The sequence below is a fragment of the Heterodontus francisci genome, chromosome 7 (genome assembly GCF_036365525.1).
Source record: "Heterodontus francisci isolate sHetFra1 chromosome 7, sHetFra1.hap1, whole genome shotgun sequence".
Classification (NCBI taxonomy): Eukaryota; Metazoa; Chordata; class Chondrichthyes; order Heterodontiformes; family Heterodontidae; genus Heterodontus; species Heterodontus francisci.
This window is the reverse complement of record NC_090377.1, coordinates 113,910,875-113,932,905: the sequence shown is the minus strand read 5'-3', so window position 1 is coordinate 113,932,905 and position 22,031 is coordinate 113,910,875. Positions and strand designations below refer to the sequence as shown.

The 22,031-nt window shown below is 41.4% G+C and overlaps 1 protein-coding gene across 1 annotated transcript in view; it reads left to right on the top strand.

Moving 5' to 3' along the window:
- The window catches only part of LOC137372241 (eIF5-mimic protein 2), a 43,879-nt gene that overhangs the window by 4,134 nt on the left and 17,714 nt on the right, over positions 1-22,031 (top strand). The window contains exons 2-7 of the mRNA XM_068035908.1: positions 10,510-10,583; positions 11,243-11,419; positions 12,992-13,086; positions 18,897-18,962; positions 19,486-19,621; positions 21,507-21,616. Coding sequence (XP_067892009.1) covers positions 10,520-10,583; positions 11,243-11,419; positions 12,992-13,086; positions 18,897-18,962; positions 19,486-19,621; positions 21,507-21,616 — 648 coding nt within the window. The 5' untranslated portion in view covers positions 10,510-10,519. The remainder of the gene's footprint in view (positions 1-10,509; positions 10,584-11,242; positions 11,420-12,991; positions 13,087-18,896; positions 18,963-19,485; positions 19,622-21,506; positions 21,617-22,031) is intronic.

Genomic DNA, 22,031 nt, shown 5'->3' with positions numbered 1-22,031 from the left:
GATTTTGACCCAGTGACAGTGAAGGAACAGTCATATATTTCCAAGTCAGTGGTGTGTGACTTGGAGGTGGTGTTAGTGTTCCCTTGTACCTGTTGCTCTTGTCCTTCTAGGTTGGGGAGGTGCTGTTGAAGCCTTGGGGTATATAGTGCACAATTGGTGGAGGGAGTGGATGCGTTGTCCTGGATGGTGTTGACCTGCTTTAGTATTGGAGCTGCACTCACAGGCAATTGGAGAGTATTCCATCACACTCCTGACTTCTGTCTTGTAAATGGTGGACAGGCTTTGGGGACTGGGGAGGTGAGTCACTCGCCACAAAATTCCTAGCCTCTGACATGCTCTTGTAATCACATTATTTATGTAGCTGCTGCAGTTAAGTTTCTGGTGATCCCCTCTTTCTTTCCCCCCCCCCCCCCCCCCCCCCCGGATGTTGATGGTGGATGATAATACCACTGAATGTTAATGGAAGGTGGTTAGATTCTTGTTGGAGGTGGCCATTGCCTGTAGTTGTGTATACAGCATATAGATGACACTCAGCTGAGTGTCAAGTCTTCATATAGGGAAAAACATAGGTAAGTGAGGAAACTACTGTGTAGGTCTCGGAATGCCCCCTTGCTGTTGTCGCTAAAATGGTCAAGCAGCAAGGAGATCAGACATTGTGTGGGCTTTTTAGATCTGGCTTTTTTAAATCAGGAAGTTGATAATTTATAAATTATAAAGGTACTCCTCTTGACTTAAGTTTAGGGGTGCATAAATGGCTGATCTTCTGTACAAGGTTGGGAATTTTCAAGAGGTCTCCCAACAGTTTGAGGTTGGAACAGAGTCAAGAAAATATCTGGAGAAAATAAACTTTTTTTTAAAATGGAAGGCCCAACAAACTTGTCTTTTGAATTGTCACTGAATCACAACCTCACATTCTTCGATGTTTTCTCCAGAAATGTGTCGACCTGATATTTCAGAAAATAATTCAAATGCTTTGACAGCATTTTGATAGATACTGTATAAGCACTCTTTTTAAAAAAAAAAAAAAAATTCTTTCATGGTATATGAGCATTGCTGGCAAGACCAGCATTTGTTGCCCATCTCCAATTGCGTCTGACAACTGAGTAGCTTGCTAGGGCAGTTAAGAGTCAACCACATTGCTGTGGGTCTGGAGTCACGTAGGCCAAACCAGGTAAGGGGGGAGGGGAGGCGCGGAGTGGAGGAGGAGGAGGAGCGGAGGGGGGAGGAGCGGAGGCGGGGCGGAGAGGCGAGGAGGGGGGGGCGGGGTGCTGCAGGGAGGGGAAGAGCGGGGAGCAGTGCTTCTTCAAAGAAATGTACATTTCCTGTTTTGATAAATTTTAATATCTCTATCTTTCTGTCTCACTGCACCCTGTAAGACTCAAATTGTAATGTGGCCCCCCGTGCAAAAAGATTGGACAACCCTGAGTTAGATGGATAGACTGGAGTAGCTGATGCTCTCCTTAGAGCAGAGAAGGCTGAGAGGAGATCTGATAGAGGTGTTTAAAATTGTGAAGGATTTGGATAGAGTAAATAGAGAAACTTTTCGAACGGCTGAAGTGTCTGATGAGAGCTCGGTCACAGATTTATGGTGATTGGCAAAAAAAAAAGAGGCGACATGAGAGATTTTTGTGTGCAGTGAGATTGGGATTTGGAATGTGCTGTCTAATTGGGTGGTGAATACCGATTCAGTTCGTTTTTTTTTTGAAGGAGAAAATATTGCAGGGATATCACTAAGAATGTGGTTGTGGGACTTATTGGATCGCTCTTTAAAAAGGCGGCGCAGACTCGATGTGCTGAATGACCACCTCCTGTTCTGTATTCTATGCACTGTGCTTGTGTTCTAGATCAGTTCTCTAGTAAAAGACAGTTCTTTTGATGGGCCAGAAATTAAGAAGTCACATCATTGCAATGACTCATTAATGATGCTCACCCTTCTAAACTTCCTTTTTTAAAAAAAAAACAGGCATTTGCAAAGAAAAAGATGCACTGAGAGTGACAGTTCTCCACAAATTGCTAAAAGAAAAATAACTTGCATTTCTATAGTGCGTTTCACAACCACTGGAGCACTTTACAGCCAGTCATGCACTTTTGAAGTGTATTCACTGTTGTATTTTAGGAAATACGGAAGCCAATTTGTGCACAGCAAGCTCCCACAAACAGCAATGCAATAATGCCCAGATAATTTCTTGTGAAAATATGAATTCTATAGTAGCCTTCAAAAGGAAATTAGATAAATTCTTGAGTGAGGAAATATTGCAGGGATATGGGCTGGTAGATTTACATCAATCTGCTGAGATGCTCTGCTTTCAGCTTGAGGGCTATTTGTTAACAGAATTCGGACAACTTCACAAATTATTCCTGCCACAGTTGTAATTTTAGGCCCCCACCTACAGAGGGCAGTACTGTTTTTTCAGGAAAGCACTTCTCATTTTGGAACTAGCCTCTGAATTATTTTTGGCTCTTGGTGAACCATTTCCCACATTTTTACTAATTTCTTCATGTTTTGGTTTATCATTTTACTGCTTTTTGGTTAACCATTCTCCTTTATGGACTTTGCATGCATTTTTTTAAAAACTTTTTGGTTATAATCATTTACTCATTTTTGTTGAAGGTACCTCCATGTGTTCACAGAATTGTTCCTGAACACCAAGTTCCACATTAAGGAAAGCAAAAATAATAAATGTTTAATTGTGTACCTCATTTTTATACAGCAAAAATACTTGTGTTACAGGGGGTTTATCAAAGTTTTATAATGCAGGAGGGTGAGGGGTTGTGGTGGCCTTGGAATCAGAATAATTAACTAACAGGGTCCTCTACCACAAGGGTTCTCAATGACATGACTTGTGGTCCGGACATGGCCTTCAACCTTAAGCGGTCCATAAAGGAACCAATGAAACTATAAAAGCTTTTAAGAGTGCTTCTGTTAAACTTTAAAGATTTGTGTTTTAAAACTGAAAAGGAGTCTATGGATTTTTTTTTTTAAAAAGGGTCACAGAGGTCTGGATTGTTAACAGTTACTGTAAGGCACCTGTCTTCAAATTACACAGGAGTTGTTTTTGACTTGGGGGGGAAAAGTATTTACAAAGTGACAGGTCAACATTTATAGATGTCGGGGGGCTTGACCCTTGTGACATTGGTTTTGCTTTGGACAGTGAGTTGGGATATGGACAATGGTTTGAAAAACAGTTGGAGAAAACTTGCCAAGGGAGCAACACCCAGCTTGGTCCGTCACAGCTCTTTAACAAAGCCTGCCAGTTTTCCATCTCTTGAGAAGTTGAGAAGCAAGTGTAAGAAACTGCCTGAAACCCCTGTTACTGCATTCCCTTAGAAAGCCTGTCCAAACTGATCCTCAACGTCCGTCTATATGCATATTTGGGATGCCAAACCAGAAAAGGACTTCTGACATCTTTTCATATTTTTTTCTTCAAGAATTAGCAAGTTGGCCAACCTGTTTTTTTTTTTTTTAGGGGTGGGGTGGGGTTTGTACCCAAGCTCTAAAGAGTAAATCTCTGTTAACTGGTGTAGGTGTGTGAGGGACTAAGTTATAAAGGGAATTTAATATTTTAATCTGTTTATGCTTTGCTTCATTACTGGTTAAGCCTTGTTTTATAATATAATTTTGTTTTATTAAAGAAATCTGGTTGGCGTGTTTTATTCTGGGATAAAGAGAGTCTATGACCATATCAGTAGTTGGGAAAAAATTTAAACATATGTTGTGACCTGTAGAGAAGTGAAACTAGAATAAATAGTGCACTCCTCTCACACCAGGGAGTTCTCGAGGTTTTTTATAATTTTTGGCTCCTTGGTAGTATTTTTGTCCGAATCTCTCCAACCTGTTGTTGGCGTTTAATTTTCAGAATGCAAAGCTCTCAACACTGAGGGTTGATTATTGGAATTAGATAAATATCTGTCAGAAAATGACATTGTGGGATACAGTGTGAGTAATTTTGAGACATGACATGCTAAGTGTAGCATGCTGGAGCAGAAAAGGTGACGTTGGGCCTATGGTTCACAAAGCAGTGCACCACTGGGGTTTTCTTTGTGTTTGGGTCTGTAGTTGACTAATTGATGTAGATTAATGGCTATGGTTAGTCAACATTCACTTTCATTATACCATGTGACTGCAGAAAGGTACAAGGCAAACTAGCAGGATCTTTGTCGTTTTATCATCTAGTAATTTCCTACGAAAATAGTGCAGTGCATGCCCACTGGATGTTCCACTGTTATTGATTAATAAGGCTGCTATACATTATGGATTGAGTGTTTGTACTTTTTTCACAGCTACTCATCATTTTCTCATTAACTTATCAAACAATCCCAAATGCAACTGGACTATAATGTCTTTCTGCTTGTTAATTTTTTTCTCTTCCTTTCTGTCTTTATTTCTTAATCCACTCTTTTATTTACCTCTGCTTTTTGTCTCTTAACTCTGATTCACCCTATTTCCTTGTTGTTTGTTTCGCTCTTTATCCTTTTCGTTCCTAGGTTAAGGAGAGAAGTCATTGGACATATGTTCGAGATCCCAGATACGGCATTGACATTACTGCACTGTGAACAGATCATCTTCATAGCAATTTACAGTGCAAATCTGCCATTACAGCAATTTCTGGCTGTGTTTTGGAATTACTAAGTTATCTATTCAGTTTCCATTAAGTGGCAAAAAATGCCAATTATAATTGTGAAATTTTGAAGAAATCTAAACTGGTTGGTTGGATCCCATGTTGGCCAGAACAAGTCTTTTTGTTTTTGGACTAACTGCTTACATGTTGTGCATTTTAGTATTTGTTTAACACTAATTTCTGTATTCAAGGTTTTTCTGGTTTTTTTTGGAATAATTTGCATTTAGTTTTTTTTAAAATGCCAAACTAGTGTTTAGATTGGTGGTAGCTGTCGGGGTGCTTCTCTGACAGTGAAATTGAGAAGCGCATGTACCACCTCCATGTAAGGTGGGCAGCACTAAATAGTCTCATGCAAGGTCCAATCAAATTAAGAGTAGTATAAAGTAAAACTAACTGTTCTGATCAATATTATGCATTTTGTCTATGGTGCCCACATGTTGTGCAAGGCTTTGTGCAACATCAGTGGACACTATCTCTCCAGGGGGAGCAGGGAACACTGAAGATGGGGGCGAGGGGAGATGGAGAGAGGAGGTGGTGGGGGTGGGGTAGGAGGTGGGGGGGTGGGGGGGGGGGGATGAGTCATTTTGTCCATCAAGCTCATGCCAGCTATCCGCAGAGCTATGCTGTCAGACCCACTCACTGGCTCAATCCCCGTAGCCATGCAAGTCTCTCTTTCTTAGGTGGCCACCCAACTTCCTGTTGAAGTAATTGATCGCCTACACTTCCACCACCTGTGTGGGCAGAGTGTTTCAGGTCATTGCCACCTGCTGCAAAAAAAAAAGTGCTTCCTCATATTCTCTATCTTTTGCATCAAACTTTCAGTCTATGTCCCCAAGTCCTAAAGGGGAGCTGGGTGGGAAAGAGAGAATGACACACACACACACCATGGGGAGAACGATCAAGGTCTCTCCAGAACACACCGCATCGCTACATCAAGTGTGTGGGCAAAGATTAACTACTAACGCAAGCAAAAACAATGTTAGGTATGTCACTAAATCAATTTTCAGTATAGTGATGTGAAAGTAAGCCAATGAATTCTGATGAAAGGTCACTGACCTGAAACATAAATGTTTCCAGCATTTCTTGTTTTGATTTCAATAAATTGGTTTTCATTTAAAGCTTCTTTGCAAAAATGCACATTTGTTCTTATTAGTAAGATAAATATTTAGTGACCTTATCTTTCGAAATTTGCTCACTGGCTCCCCGGACTAAGCAAAAATCGTAATGTGGCTCTCCGCCGAAAAAGGTTGAACAGCCCTACTGTAGAATGTTTGTTTTTGAATTCTTCTGTCCTCAAATGCACAGCTATCTCTCCTTTTAAACTAGGCGCAAATCTGTTTTCAACTGTTTATTTTAGTACAGAAACTTGTATTGATATTGTTACGACCAGGTGAGAAGGGGTCTAGGGGTTCCTTCTCAGCCTTCGCCTGGTCTTACTGTAACAAGGGCGGCGCAGTGGTTAGCACCGCAGCCTCACAGCTCCTGGGTTCAGTTCTGGGTACTGCCTGTGCGGAGTTTGCAAGTTCTCCCTGTGACCGCATGGGTTTCCGCCGGGTGCTCCGGTTCCTCCCACAGCCAAAGACTTGCAGGTTGCTAGGTTAATTGGCCATTGCAAATTGCCCCTAGTGTAGGTAGGAGAATGGTGGGGAATATGGGGTTAATGTAGGATTAGTATAAATGGGCGGTTGTTGGTCGGCACAGACTCGGTGGGCCGGAGGGCCTGTTTCAGTGCTGTATCTCTAAATAAATGAATAAGGTTTAATTTTAAACACACTGTTTTTAGCTCCCCCTTTGTGAATCTTTGTTCACTGCTTTCCAATTATAAAGCAAAGAAACCAGCACACACAGACTTTCTCAAGTTTAAAGGCGAGTTGAAATTTCTTAAACTTGCTCTAATTCCGTTAACACTTAGGGATACGCAATGCACCCACGCTAGCATGCATACGCAATACACATATGCAGATAGGGGCAGAAAGACAAATAAAGTGGAAAAGTTTGAGGCAATCTCAAGAGTTTTTTTTGTTACTGTGCTTTGAGCTCGCTGTAGAGTTCTTGTTTGCAGGTAGATCTTGCTTTTTGTTGGGGCCCAGTATTCTTAAACCTTGCTCACTGTAGGAGACTTCTCTCTCTTGGGGTTCATGTGTCTTCAGTGGGTTTTGGAGTTTTGTGACAGAGATGGGAGCAGACAGGAGGAGAGGCTGTGGAGAGCCAGCCAGGAGAGGTCTCTTCAATCCGGGAACCAACAGCTTTCTTCAGGCTTTCAGTTCAAACTCTGCAACAGCCAGTTAGTCATGTAACTAACTGGTCTGCCCACATCTGTTTGTGGATTGAATTGGAGCAGGGAATAGCTCCTTTGTCCACAAGCACTGTCTGTTAATATGCAAAAATCTTTGCAGCCAGGGGCCTGGCAACCCCTTGTCACAGGCCTTCTCCCATCAACAATTTGAAATTTAATGTCTGTGGCGAAATTAATAATGCCTCATCCTTGACGGGTGGGGGGCCTGCATGGAACTTGGTTTAACCATAACAGGGTTTAATTTTAAAGGCATGTTGTTGGCTCGCCTTAGTGAATCCCTGTTCACTGCTCCAGTTGTATGGTAAAGAAATAAAACAGGTTTCCTTAGATTTAACCAAGAAAAGTAGAAGTTTATTAATCTTAAACTCTAATCCGGTTAGCGACTACGAATATGTGACACAACCACGCTAGCATGCATACGTGATAAACACACACAGAGACAGGAAAAAGTAGAAGGAATAAAAGGGACACGTTTGAGGCAATATAAAGTCATAAACTTTTACAGCGCAGAAACAGGCCCTTCGGCCCAACACGCCTGTGCCGGCCATCAAGCACCCGTCCAATCTAATCGCATTTTCCTGCGCTTGGCCCGTAGCCTTGTATGCTATAGCATTTCAAGTGCTCATCTAAATACTTAAATGTTGAGTGTTCCTACCTCTACCACCCCTTTAGGCAGTGTGTTCCAGATTCCAACCAACCTCGGTGAAAAATTTTTTCCTCCACTCTAAACCTCCTGCCTCTTAGCTTAAATCTATGCACCCTAGTTATTGACTTCTCCGCTAAGGGAAAAAATTTCTTCCTATCTGTCCTATCAATGCCCCTCATAATTTTGTATATCTCAATCAGGTCCCCCTCAGCCTTCTCTGCTCCAAGGAAAACAACCCCAGCCCACCTAGTCTGTCTTCATAACTGAAATGCTGTAGCCCAGGCAACATCCTGGTGAATCTCCTCTGCACCCTCTCCAGTGCAATCACATCCTTCCTATAGTGTGGTGACTAGAACTGTACACAATACTCCAGCTGTGGCCGAACCAGCGTTTTTATACAGCCCTAATATAACCTTCCTGCTTTCATACTCTATTCCTTGGCTAATAAAGATAAGTATCCCATATGCCTTCCTAACCACCTTATCTACCTGTGCTGCTGCCTTCAGTGATCTATGGACAAGTACATCAAGGTCCCTCTGACCCTCTGTACTCCCTAGGGTCCTACCATCCATTATATATTCCCATGCCTTGTTAGTGTTCCCAAAGTGCATCACGTCACACTTCTCAGGATTAAACTCCATCTGCCATTGCTCTGCCCATCTTACCAGCCCATCTATATTGTCCTGTAATCTAAGGCTTTCCTCCTCACTATTTACGACACCACCAATTTTTGTGTCATCTGCGAACTTACTGATCATACCTCCTAGATTCACGTCTAAATCATTAATGTACACTACAAACAGTAAGGGTCCCAGCACCGATCCCTGCGGCACCCCACTGGTCACAGGCCTCCATTTGCAAAAACAACCCTCGACCATCACCCTCTGCCTCCTTCTACTAAGCCAATTTTGGATCCAATTTGCGATTACCCTGGGTCACATGGGCTCTTACCTTCTTGATCGATTGATCTCCCATGCGGGACCTTATCAAAAGCCTTACTGAAGTCCACGTAGACTACATCAACTGCTTTACCCTCATCTACACATCTAGTCATCTCCTTGAAAAACTAAATCAAATTTATTATACATGATCTTCCCTTGACAAAGCCATGCTGACTACTCTTGATTAATCTCTGCCTCTCCCAAGTGGAGATTAATCCTGTGTCTCAGAATTTTTTCCGATAATTTCCCTACCACTGATGTTACACTCACTGGCCTGTAATTACCTGGTTTATCCTTGCTACCCTTCTTGAATAATAGTACCACATTCGCTATCCTCCAGTCCTCTGGTACCTCTCCAGTGGCCAGAGAGGATTTGAAAATTTGTGTCAGAGCCCCTGCTATCTCCCTCCTTGCCTCACATAGCCTGGGATACATCTCATCTGGGCCTGAGGATTTACCCACCTTTAAGCCCGCTAATACTATCTCCTTTTCAATGCTAATTTGAACAAGTAGCTCACAATCCCCCTCCCGCTCACTACGCCTACATCGTCCCTCTCCAAAGTGAACACAGATGAAAAGTGATCATTTAAAACCTCACCTATGTCATCTGGCTGCACACACAGACTGCCTCTTTGATTCCTAATGGGCCCCACTTTTTCCCTGGTTATCCTCTTGCCCTTAACATACTTGTAAAACGCCTTGGGATTTTCCTTTTGTCTGTTAATGAATTTCCGTGCCCCCCTTCGTTCTGGTAGTTACAGTCCTTTAAGTTCAATGTGGGGTCTTTGGTTGCCGGTAAATCTCGCAGTTCATTAGGGCCCAGTTCATGCTTCAACTTGTTCCGACGGAGGAGTCTTTTCTCTCTTGAGGTTTACGTGCATCAGCTCTTGTGAAGAGCAACACAGTTCGTCCCGCTCATCCACTCTTGCCTATATCCCTGCAATTTTTCTGCCTTTTAAGTATCTTGAATGAAGGCTGCTCTTGAATCTATCTACCACCCTCTCAGGCAGTGCATTCCAAATTCAAACCGCTCATTGTGTTTTTAAAAAAAATAAAACTTCATGGTGCCTCTGGTTCTTTGCCAAGCACCTTTTAAATCTGTGGCCTCTGGTTATCAGCCCTTTGTTTATTGTATCTCCATTTCATTTTCCTCATTTCATGAAAGAAAGGGAATTTGAAGTGTTTAGTGGTGGCTCAAAGGGTCAGTAAAGTACTTGGTGTTGTGGTAATCCATTTCCATTTTGGAAGGCCACACGGTCTCTGCTAAGTTAACTGATCTAGGGCCTAAGCAGCTGAAGGCACGACTGCCAATGGTTGAGTGCTGAAAACGAGGGGTATGTAAGAGACCGGAATTGGAGTGCAGAAATTTTAGAGAATTATTTGCCTAGAGTAGGCTACAGAGATGTGGAGAGATGAGGGCATGGAGGTATTTGAATACTGGGATGATAAATTTGAGGAGTTGCTGGAGGCAGTGCAGGTGGCAAATCGTGATCTGGGCAGAATTTTGGATGAGCTGATGTTCACAAAGGGTGGTACGTGGGACAGCCAGGAGAGCAGTGGAACAAAAAAAGTTTGGAGGTAATATCGTGGATGAGGGTTCAGTTGCAGATAGACTGAGGCAGAGCAGAGATGGGTGATATTAAATGAAAGTATTTTAAATCCTGGAAACCTGGGGGTGGCAGAAACTTGGAACAAAGGAGTGAACACATTAAGTGCATGTTTGAAGCCTATTGATTATAGGACTTTAACTGCAGTGATTTTAATATATTGGCACTATTTTAATTGAGTGCATTTTGATTCATAATTCACAAATTTTCAAGTATCTCTGGTGTGTTTACTGTTTCCATGTTTTGGGCTGTGAAAAAAGTGTTCTCATTTAATTTGCTAATTTGTCAGATGTAACAAATTTGACTTGGGTTATATTAAATTTAATATAGGTTCTGTGCTGAACTGAATTGACTTGTATAGGGAGAATTATAACCTTTTTAATTCCCACTTTCTTTGCAGGGTGTCTTTTATGAATAATCCAAAGCAGCAGAAGCCAACGCTAACTGGCCAGCGTTTTAAAACTAGGAAAAGAGGTACGTTACTGAAGTAAAATTTATCAAAAGACTAATTTGAGAATTATAGTTGTATAGTTTTACTGTATGTACTTGTATACAATTATGAAATATGACCTGCTTTTCTGCATCCTTGCAAAATAATGTGGATATGTTGTCTACGCTGTTTGCCATGAATTGCTTCTTCAAGGCTTTGGTGAACATAAAACCTGCGTTAGATTGGAAGAAAATGGTTGGATGAGCCTGTTCTTTTTGCTTTCATGCTGCATTTTTAATGTCCCTGGGTTTAGAGGGCAATATTGCTGTCAAGTGGTATTGTGAACTAGGTAACTCTTGGAATGTCAAACCATTCATCTTTTTCCTGAGCATCTCACTAAATTAATATGGCTGAGATCAGCAGCTCAATGTGGGGTTTTGTTTTGTATGGCATTGGTCTTTGATGTAGCTTGTGCTGCGCCATAACTATCAACTGTGTTTGAACTTGGTGCTTACATCAGTTGAAACATTATAGCAGAAGCTCTCATCTTTGCCCCTCTACTGCTGCTCGGTTCAACCCTTGGGTTCTAGCATTCTAGACCTGTAGATAATGTCAAGTTGTAGCATTTCTGGGCAATCATTAAAAAGCATACTTGTATGGTTAATATGTTTTCCATGCTGACAGTGAGTCTCTTCATACGTAGATGAAAAAGAGAAGTTTGAGCCTACTCAGTTCCAAGATTCCATTATCCAAGGTTTGAATGAAAATGGCAGTGATTTGGAAGCTGTAGCAAAGTTTCTTGATGCTTCTGGAGCAAAGCTCGACTATCGTCGTTATGCTGAAACCCTATTCGATATCCTGGTGGCCGGTGGGATGCTGGGTAAGAGCTCCATTTAACTATTGCAAACTTCTGAATCTGCAGCGCTGACTTTTTGTTTTAGTTGTTGAAGGACAGATTTTTAAGTTTAAAGGAAAGTGATACTTTTTGTGTGGGGAAAAATTACTTTTGAAATGTACTGTCATCATAAACAGATTCAGAACATTGCCTACAGGAGAAGAAGCTCTATGTATTTTTTACTAAACCATCATTCAGCTGGCATTCTTTAATGGGTTTCCTGGGTGGTGTTTACATTTGAGATAGTGCAGGGTGGGAATGTTGCAACCAGTAAAGAATTCGCATACAATTGTGTAGAAAATAGCGATTCCATTCTGCACAGTGATTTCTCCATCCCCTGAAACTTGGGCAGTTCCACCACAGCTCTTTTCTTTTACGTGTCGCAGGACTGGGAACTGGTAATGGCTAATCTTGTAAAAAGACTGATCTCTGAATAATCTCGATAAACCAAATCAGGAAGCAACATTATATTTAAAAAAAGGAATCAAAAGGGCCAGATTTGACCATGGAGCCACATGTTGAGCATCCCATTCTGGTGACGTTCTTTTACTTTTTTTTTTCTTAAATGAATTGAGGGGTTTTATACTCTTTCCTTTCACTTGCATCTTTAAGAATACCCTTGTTCACACTTCCATCTGCTCTTCCCGGCACCTCCTGTGCAACCAATGCAAATCAATAACTCTGTTTTACCTCTTCCCACAACGTTGTCTCGGACTTCAAACTACTGTTATACAATACAGCAATTTGTGTACAAGCTCCACTGAGTACATTGTTTGATGCAGTGAAGAGAATGAACATGAGTTGATATTGTGCCTTTCAAGTCCAGTATTGGATGCTGAATCCAGAGCCAGAATTCTCCAGTAACCAATTTAATGCTATTTATTTGCTTATTGCTTGATAAAGTACAAAAGGTCATTAACCAAACTAACAATAGGAGGCACAGATTCCATTCTAGTTGATAGTGAGATGCCTTGGAGTGTATGTATCAGTATGAACTTAACATTTTCCACAGCAGTCATTCTTTAGAGATTACTGAAATGTGCAGTGCACTGTACTTTTTAAGGACTAGATTGAGACTAATTGTTCATTTTTCTACTTAAAAATTTTCTTTTGGTTATAAAGGCCCTTGTATCCCTCTTTCACTGCCTTTAACCTGAACCCATGTACTTGTAGCCTCGGTTGCAGCTTGAAATTTATGTAAATCTAGGAAGTATATTTTGCTGTCTTGTTTGATGACTCACTGTTTAGTTGAGGAATCTTGCACAAGGTTAAATTTATTTCATAAAATCATAGAATGGTTACAGCACAGAAGGAGGAGGCCATTTGGCCCGTTGTGGACATGCCAGCTCTTTGCAGGAGCAATTCAACTAGTCCTACTCCTCTGCTTTTTTCCTGTAGCCCTGCAGTTTTTTCTCTCCAGATAATTATCCAATTCCCTTTTGAAAGCAATGACTGAATCTCCTCCACTATGCTGTCAGGCAGTGCATTTCACATCCTAACTAGTCGCTGGTTCTTTTGCCAATCAACTTAAATATTAATTTCCTTTCTACTTTATAGCTCCAGGTGGTACCCTTGCTGATAACGTGACCCGTACAGAAGTCTGTGTGTTTGCTGCCCAAGAAAGCCTAGAGACCATACGTGCATATGCTCAGGCAAGTTTTATTGCCTTTACATTTCTCCTTCATATCAGAGAAATGCAAAGTTCACTTCATTTATTTATGGATCTTGCTTACTGGGTGTGCCTACTAGTGGAAGCCATTGTCTCTGTTCCCAGCCATCGACTCTGTTCCTAGCCATCAACTCCATCCCTCTCCCTGGCAACTGTCTGAGACTGAACCAGATTGTTCGCAATCTTGGTATCATATTTGACCCCGAGGTGAGTTTCCTACCGCATATCTGTACTGTTGTAAGCCCACCTATTTCCAAGTTTGTAACATTATCCATCTCTCTCTGCTTCAGCACATCTGCTGAAACCCCCATCCATGCCTTTGTTACCTCTAGACTTGACGACGCACTCCTGGCAGCCTCCCACATTCTACCCTCCGTAGACTTGGGCAGCCTCCCACATTCTACTTTCAGTAGACTGGAGGTCATCCAAAACTCTGCTTGCCACATTTCTCTGCCTTAAATTCAGTTATCTGGTGATGCTCTTATATTAAAATACAGGACTCTTTCTCCTCTCCTTCTCCACAAGTTCTTCATTTCCATTAAAATCTATACTGTAATAATTAAGACAATTTTCTTCTGGCTTGTATTCTGTTATACAAAATCTTTAGCCAGTTTGCCTTCAGCATTTTTGGAATTAAGTTGAAGTAGCAATTTATGGTGATGTTAAATATAGTGCAACTAAGCTCATTGGCTGAACACTTTCTCTATACTTCAATGTCTCCTATACTATGTTGATACTATTACAATGTGTATTTTGTGCATTTGAGCTTCACAAAATTAGTCTTGTAACTATATCTGTGAATTGTATAGCTTAATATAAAAATAAAGTTTACTATAAATTATCTTACCAGTGTAAGGTGCTCATTTTTAATTGGCTAGATTTTGGTCATGCCGATGTTAACTAATATTGGGAGTTCAGCAGGGAATGGTCATGCTGTGTCAGAAGAACATTCAGATTCCATTCCTTAAATGCTCCCAAAATACTAGTTATTGTGGGGGAAGGTTTGCCATAGGCAATGAAGCTGCAATAATGAGACTTCTGCAGCCACTTTACCAATTTTTGAAGTGGAGCACTGAAAGAATCTTAATGCTTGGTTGGTTCCTCTATGTAACACGATGATTTGCATGGAGATAAAGTGTCATACACATGAGAGAATCTTGCCTATACATGTCAATTTTCCACAGGCAAATCTTTTTGTAGTTTTGAGTTTCTCAGCTGGAGTGGTGGGTGGATTCACTGGAGCATCTGATGCTGAGGATGTCGTAAATAGCACGTTTAGCGAGGTGGTCACACCACAGGTAATGGCTGCACAGGCAGAAAAGGGATGGTTGACCACCAGGTGGAGTAGTAGGCACAGGCAGGTAGTGCAGGAATCCTCTGTGGCCATCTCCCTCTCTAACAGATATACCGCTTTGGATACTGTTTGGGGGGGGTGGTGGTGGGGTGGATGGCGTTCCGGGGAAAGCAGCAACAGCCAAGTTCGTGGCACCATGGATGGCTCTGCTGCACAGCGGGTGGGGGGGGGGGGGGTGGGGGGAGAAGACTGGGAGAGCCACGGTGATAGGAGATTCAATTTTAAGGGGAACAGACAGATATTTCTGTGACTGCAAACTGGACTCCAAGATGGTATTTTGCCTCTCTGGTGCTCGGGTCAAGGATGCCTCAGCGGCTGCAGGGCATTCTGAAGGGGGAGGGTGAACAGCCAGTGGTTGTGGTACATGTCTGTACCAATGACTTGGGTAGAAAAAGGGATGAGGTCCTGCAAGATGAATTTAAAGAGTTAGGAGCTAAATTAAAAAGCAGGACCTCAAAGGTAGTAATCTCAGGATTACTTCCTGTGCCACGTGTTAGTGAGTATAGGAACAGGAGAATAGACCAGATGAATGCGTGGCTGGAGAATTGGTGTAGGTGGGAGGGATTTAGATTCCTGGGACATTGGGACCGGTTCTGGGAAAGGTGGGACCTGTACAAGCGAGATGGGTTAACCTCAGGCAGGACCGGAACAGATATCCTCGCAGGGACATTTGCTAGTGCTGTTGGGGAGGGTTTAAACTAGAATGGCAGGGAGATGGGAACCTGAGTGGGGAGACTGAGGAGGAGGAAACAAGGATAGAAACAAAAGACGGGAACCAAAAAGGCAAAAGTGGAAGGCATAGAAATCAAGGGCAAGAAACAAATAGGGCCATAGTGCGAAATAATTCTAAGATGACGAAGAATTTTTAAAAATCAAGCCTAAAGGCATTGTATCGCAATGCATGGAGTATTTGCAATAAGGTAGGCGAATGGATACAATATAGTTGTGATTATGGAGACATGGCTGCAGGGTGACCAAGGATGGGAACCGAACATCCAAGGATATTCAGTATTTAGGAAGGACAGGCAAAAAGGGAAAGGAGTTGTTGTAGCGTTGTTTGTAAAAAAGGAAATCAATCCAATAGTGAGGTAGGATATTAGCTCAGAGAATCCTGATGTGGAATTTGTATGGGTGGAGTTAAGAAACACCACAGCAGTGGTGATGTAGAGAATGATATTAATCTACATCTAGATTGGGCAAATCAATTTAGCAATAATACTGTAGAGGAGGAATTCCTGGAGTGCGTGCATGATTTGTTTGGACCAATATGTTGAGGAACCAGCTAGAGAACAGGCCATCCTAGACTGGGTATTGTGTAATGAGAAAGGATTAGTTAACAATCTTGTTGTGCAGGGTCCCTTGGGGAAGAGCGACCATAACATGGTAGAATTCTTCATTAAAATGGAGAGTGAGAGAGTTGATTCCGAGACTAGGGTCCTGAATCTAAATAAAGGAAACTATGAAGGTATGAGGTGCGAGTTGGCCAAGATAGATTGGGGAACATTACTTAAAGGGTTGACATTCGATAGGCAATGGCTAGCATTTAAAGAGTGCATGGATGAATTACAACAATAGTTCATTCCTGTGTGGTGCAAAAATAAAACAGGAAGGGTGGCTGAACGTGGCTTGCAAAAGAAATTAGGGATAGTATTAGATTCAAGGAGGAGGCATATAAAATGGCCAGAACAAGCAGCAACTCAGGATTGGGAGCAGTTTAGAATTCAGCAAGTGACAAAGGGATTGATTTAAGATGGGGGAAATAGAGTATGAGAGTAAGCTTGCAGAGAACATAAAAACTGACTGTAAAAGCTTCTAAAGATATGTGAAGAGAAAAAGATTAGTGAAGACAAATGTGGGTCCCTTACAATCAGAAACGGGGGAATTTATAATGGAGAACAAAAACGGCAGACCAATTAAATACATACTTTGGTTGTCTTCACAAAGGAGGACACATTACCTCCCTGAAATGTTGGGGAACATGGGGTCTAGTGAGAAGGATAACTGTATGGAATCCGTATAAGAGAAATGGTGTTAGGGAAATTGATGGGATTGAAGGCTGATAAATCCCCAGGGCTTAATAATTTACATCCCAGAGTACTTAAGGAAGTGGCTCTAGAAACAGTAGATACATTGCTGGTCATTTTTCAAAATTCTATAGACTCTGGAACAGTTCCAACGGATTGGAGGATAGCTAATGTGACCCCACTATTTAAAAAAGGAGGTAGAGAGAAAACAGGGAATTATAGACCGGTTAGCCTGACATCAGTAGTGGGGAAAATGCTAGAGTCCATTATGAAAGATGTAATAGCAGAGCACTTGGAAAACAATGACAGGATTGGACAAGGTCAGCATGGATTTACGAAAGGGGAATCATGCTTCACAAATCTACTGGAATTATTTGAGGATGTAACCAGTAGAATAGATGAGGGAGAACCAGTGGATGTGGTGTATTTGGACTTTCAGAAGGCTTTCGATAAGGTCCACAAAAGAGATTAGCGTGCAAAATTAAAGCACTTGGGATTGGGGGTAAGGTACTGACCAGGATAGAGAACTGATTGGCAGACAGGAAACAAAGAGTAGGAATAAACTGGTCTTTTTCAGAGTGGCAGGCAGTGACTCGTGGGGTACCACAGGGATCTGTGCTAGGACCCCAGCTATTCACAATATATATTAATGATATAGATGAGGGAATTAAATGTAATATATCCAAGTTTGCAGATGACACAAAGCTGAGTGGGAGTTGTGAGGAGGATGCAGAGAAGCTCCAGTGTGATTTGGACAGGTTGAGTGGGCAAATACATGGCAGATTCAGTATAATGTGGATAAATGTGAGGTTATCCACTTTGGCAAAAACAGGCAGATTATTAACTTAACAGCGATAGATTGGGAAAGGGGGAGGTGCAGCGAGACCTGAGTGTCCTTGTACACCAGTCGCTGAAAGTAAGCATGCAGGTGCAGCAGGCAGTTAAGGCAAATGGTATGTTGGCCTGCATAGGATTTGAGTACAGGAGCAAGGATGTCTTGCTGCAATTATACAAGGCCCTGGTGAGACCATATCTGGAGTGTTGTGTGCAGTTTTGTTCTCTTTATCTGAGGCAGGATGTTCTTACTATAGAGGGAGTGCAGTGAAGGTTCACCAGACTGATTTCTGGGATGGCAGGACTGACCTGTGAAGAGAGATTGGGTCGATTAATCTTGTATTTGTTAGAAGAATGAGAGGGGATCTCATATAAACCTACAAAATTCTAACAGGACTGGACAGACTAGATGCAGGAAGGATGTTCCCGATGGTGGGGGAGTCCAGGACCAGGGGTCATTGTCTAAGGATAAGGGGTCATCCATTTAGGACTGAGATGAGGAGACATTTCTTCACCCAGAGAGTGGTGAACCTGTGGAATTCTCTACCACGGAAAGCAGTTGAGGCCAGATCATTAAATATATTCAAGAAAGAGTTAGATATAGTTCTTGGGGCTAATGGGATCAAGGGATACGGGGAGAAAGCGGGAACAGGTTACTGAGTTTGGATGATCAGCCATGATCGTATTGAATGGCAGAGCAGGCTCGTAGGGCCAAATGGTGTGTCTGTGTGACACTTGCAAATGATATGAAAGTTTACAATTATTCTAAACTAACATTGTTCTGAAGGAAGGCTATATTCCATGTGTCGAATGTGGGACCAGCCATAACATCAAGGGGTGAGGGTGTACTTAATACACAACTTGTCCAAATGTTGAGTTTTGTTCACTGCTTCCAACTCTTGTGCCAAAGGAAAAATTAGCAATCCATTTTGAAAAGAAACAAAGTGCTGGAAATACTCAGCAGGTCTAGCAGCATCTGTCGAGAGAGAAACATAGTTAACTTTTCAAGTCTGTGACATTTCATCAGTTATAGGTTTCTCTCTTCACAGATGCTGCCAGACCTCCTGAGTATTTACAGCACTTTGTTTTTTCAGATTTCCGGCATCTGCAGTATTTTGCTTTTATTAATCCATTTTGCATGATGAGCAGCTGGTTTCTGCAAGTTAAGTAGTTGAGGTTGCAGAAAACTGACAAACAAATTTGGGTCTCTCTCATCACAAGCAGCCCTGAAGTTGTTGACTGGAATGTTGTGTATGGATAATAAAGCATGAAAAGTTTGGGTTCTGAAATTATCAACGAAGCTTTAAGTTACAGAAGGATATAGTCTTGAATAGCTGCACTCCTAAATAGTTAAACTTGCTTATCCTGCATGAGACTGCTTATATATTCCATCCATAATGCTGAATTTTTGGTGTGGTTGCTTAAAATGTGATGGAAAGGATCATAATGGGGCCAACTGAAGGATGAATTGCTGAGCATTCCTGTTGCTGTATGCTGGTAACCACTTATTGCTATTATAATGTAGCTCTCATCCACTTGCTTAAGTATCTTTTAGTGATTTTCTAAAATTTTCCATTACAGGTGTTTAATAAGCTGATCAGGCGTTACAAATACCTGGAGAGAGGTTTTGAAGAGGAAATAAAAAAGGTCTGAGTTGATTCAAGTGACTATCTTGGCTACTTGTAATATCTGTCAAATTTTGCCATGAGTAATCGAGATTAAGATTTTGTTTCACAGCCTGTAATTCATAAAATTTAGGACAATTTGCACATAATTAGCAATCCATAGATGAACTTTCATAAGATATTTTAAGCTGAATCTATTTTACGATTGAGTTGGATTGTTAGTATGTTACTTGGAATTAAGACAGTTATCTTGTAATGTTTATAATGTTAAAATAGGCCAGTTACATATTTGGTTAATTGAGCAAACCTATCCTTTGCACTGTGGAATCAGTGAAAGGGTATTGCGACTTAATAGTGGTTCTAAATTCATTTTTCTGTTGGTATTTTTGCATATAATTACTCTACCTTACTGCCAGAACAACTAATCAAACAAACTGACCCATCAGTTCATGAAAGTTTTTATGCTACTTGTATTTGCAGTGTTAAATAATTTTCTGCAAACTGATGGATAAAGGATTAATATTAACCACCATGGCTTGTTTTAGCTGCTGCTGTTCCTGAAGGGTTTTACAGAATCTGAGCGAACCAAGCTAGCCATGTTGACTGGGATTTTGTTAGGCAATGGAACATTATCATCCTCTATTCTGAGTAGCCTCTTCAATGAGAACTTGGTCAAGGAAGGTAAACTCTCTCTCTCTATTTATTCATGTGCTTTTACCTCGTAAATCTTGGTTGACCAAGGAAGTAATTGGATCTAGTTGCATGTTGAGGTGTTCCCATTTAATTCCTGTCAAATTATGTAAGATGTCATAATTCATATTCCTCTTAATTTTCCTTTTGTTTTCATGCAACAATTCACTTTCACCAGTTATTCAGCCAAAAGCTTATAGCTACTTTTATTTTGAATGAATGGTTTTTGTTAACATTGTTAATTAACTGGTGCTGTTGAGAAGTTCGTGGCTGTGTAAGTCTCTGGCATTTCAGCATTTCAAGTAATGTTTGTTTTGAGTCACTTCAAATTTGTGGTGCAGATGAGGGTGACCTGAATGACTCCTGGAGCTACTTTTACTTAAGAAAATTGTAGGCTGAGAGAGGACATGATTTGAAGTTTTTAAAATAAGTTGGGGATGGTGGGGGAACATGGCATATGTTAGAGTGGGTGGATAATGCATAAGTACTGTGGTTCTTGTGGTTGGGCGGCGCAGTGGTTAGTACCACAGCCTCACAGCTCCAGCGACCCGGTTTCGGTTCTGGGTACTGCGTGTGGAGTTTGCAAGTTCTCCCTGTGACCACATGGGTTTACGCCGGGTGCTCCGGTTTCCTCCCACAGCCAAAGACTTGCAGGTTGATGGGTAAATTGGCCATTGTAAATTGCCCCTAGTGTAGGTAGGTGGTAGGAGAATTGAGGGAAGGTGGGGATGTGGTACAGAATATGGGATTAATGTAAGATTAGTATAAACGGGTGGTTGATGGTCGGCACAGACTTGGTGGGCCGATTGGCCTGTTTCAGTGCTGTATCTCTCTGACTCTATAACATAAGAACTAGGAGCAGGAGTAGGCAATTCAGCCCCTCGAGCCTGCTCCGCCATTCAATACGATCATGGCTGATCTCATCTTGGCCTCAACTCCACTTTCCTGCCCGTTCTCCATAACCCTTCAACCCATTACTAATTAATAATCTATCTCCTCCTCAAATTTACCCAATGTCCAGGCATCCACCGCACTCTGGGGTATTCCACAGATTCACGACCCTTTGAGAGAAGTAATTTCTCCTCATCTCTGTTTTAAATCTGCTACCCCTTATCCTAAAACTATGACCTCTCATTCTAGATTGCCCCACAAGAGGAAACATCCTCTCTGTCTACTTTGTCAATCCCTTTAATCATCTTGTATACCTCAGTTAGATCTCCTCTCATTCTTCTAAACTGTAGAGAGTAAAGGCCTAAACTGCTCAATCTCTCTTCATAAGACAAGCCCCCCATCTCTGGAATCAATCTAGTGAACCTCCTCTGAACTGCCTCCAATGCAACTACATCCTTTCTCAAGTAAGGGGACCAAAACTGTATGCAATATTCCAGGTGCGGACTCACTAATGCCTTGCACAGTTGCAGCAAAACTTCCGTATTTTTATACTCTATTCCTTTAGCAATAAATGGCAAAATTCCATTTGCCTTCCTTATTACCTGCAAACTAGTTTTCTGAGATTCATGCATGAGGACACCCAGATCCCTCTGCACTGAAGCTTCTCTTCATTTAGATAATTTGCCTTTCTATTTTTATGACCAAAATGGATAATCGCACACTTATCCACATTAAAAGCCATCTGCCAAATTTTGGCCCATTTATCTAACCTATCCATATCCATTTGTAGATTTCTTACTTATTGCAACTTACTGTCCCACCTGTTTTAGTGTCATCTGCAAATTTGGCTATAATACCTTTTATCCCTGCATCCAAGTCATTTATATAGATTGCACGTACACAATGTCTAGATGCAGTGAATCAATCTGATGGGCTTTTCTCTGCTTGTATTGCCTCATATCTAGGTATTTTGTTTTTGTTCCAGGTGTTTCAGCAGCATTTGCTGTAAAACTGTTCAAATCTTGGATATCTGAAAAGGATATCAATGCTGTTGCTGGGAGCCTTCGAAAGGTCAATATGGACAATAGATTGCTGGTGAGCATTAAAAAAAAAAATGGCAGTCACTTAAAATTCTGAGAAATGCTCAACTCTTTGGAATGCTTTCTGTAGAAGTATCCACAACATTTTTTTTTTTTTAAAAGTTCCATGCCTTGCCATTGTAGACTGATTTTTGTTCCGATCATCCAATCTGGATGATCTGACAACTGTACCAGTGGTTTGTCATAATGTACAGACCACTGAGATTGTTGAGAAATTTATATTTGCTTTTTAATTGGTCTTTTTCTAACTTCAGATCATTAATTGTCATCTTCCTGGACAAGAAGAGTTCTGTTGGATTTGTGTTGCAGGTTGACGAAAGTCTGCATTGCTTCAGTCAGTGCCTATTGCGCTGTACCTGCTCTCTGCTTTTGGTTAAAGCAGGTCTGATTTGTAGGGAAATTTAGCTACT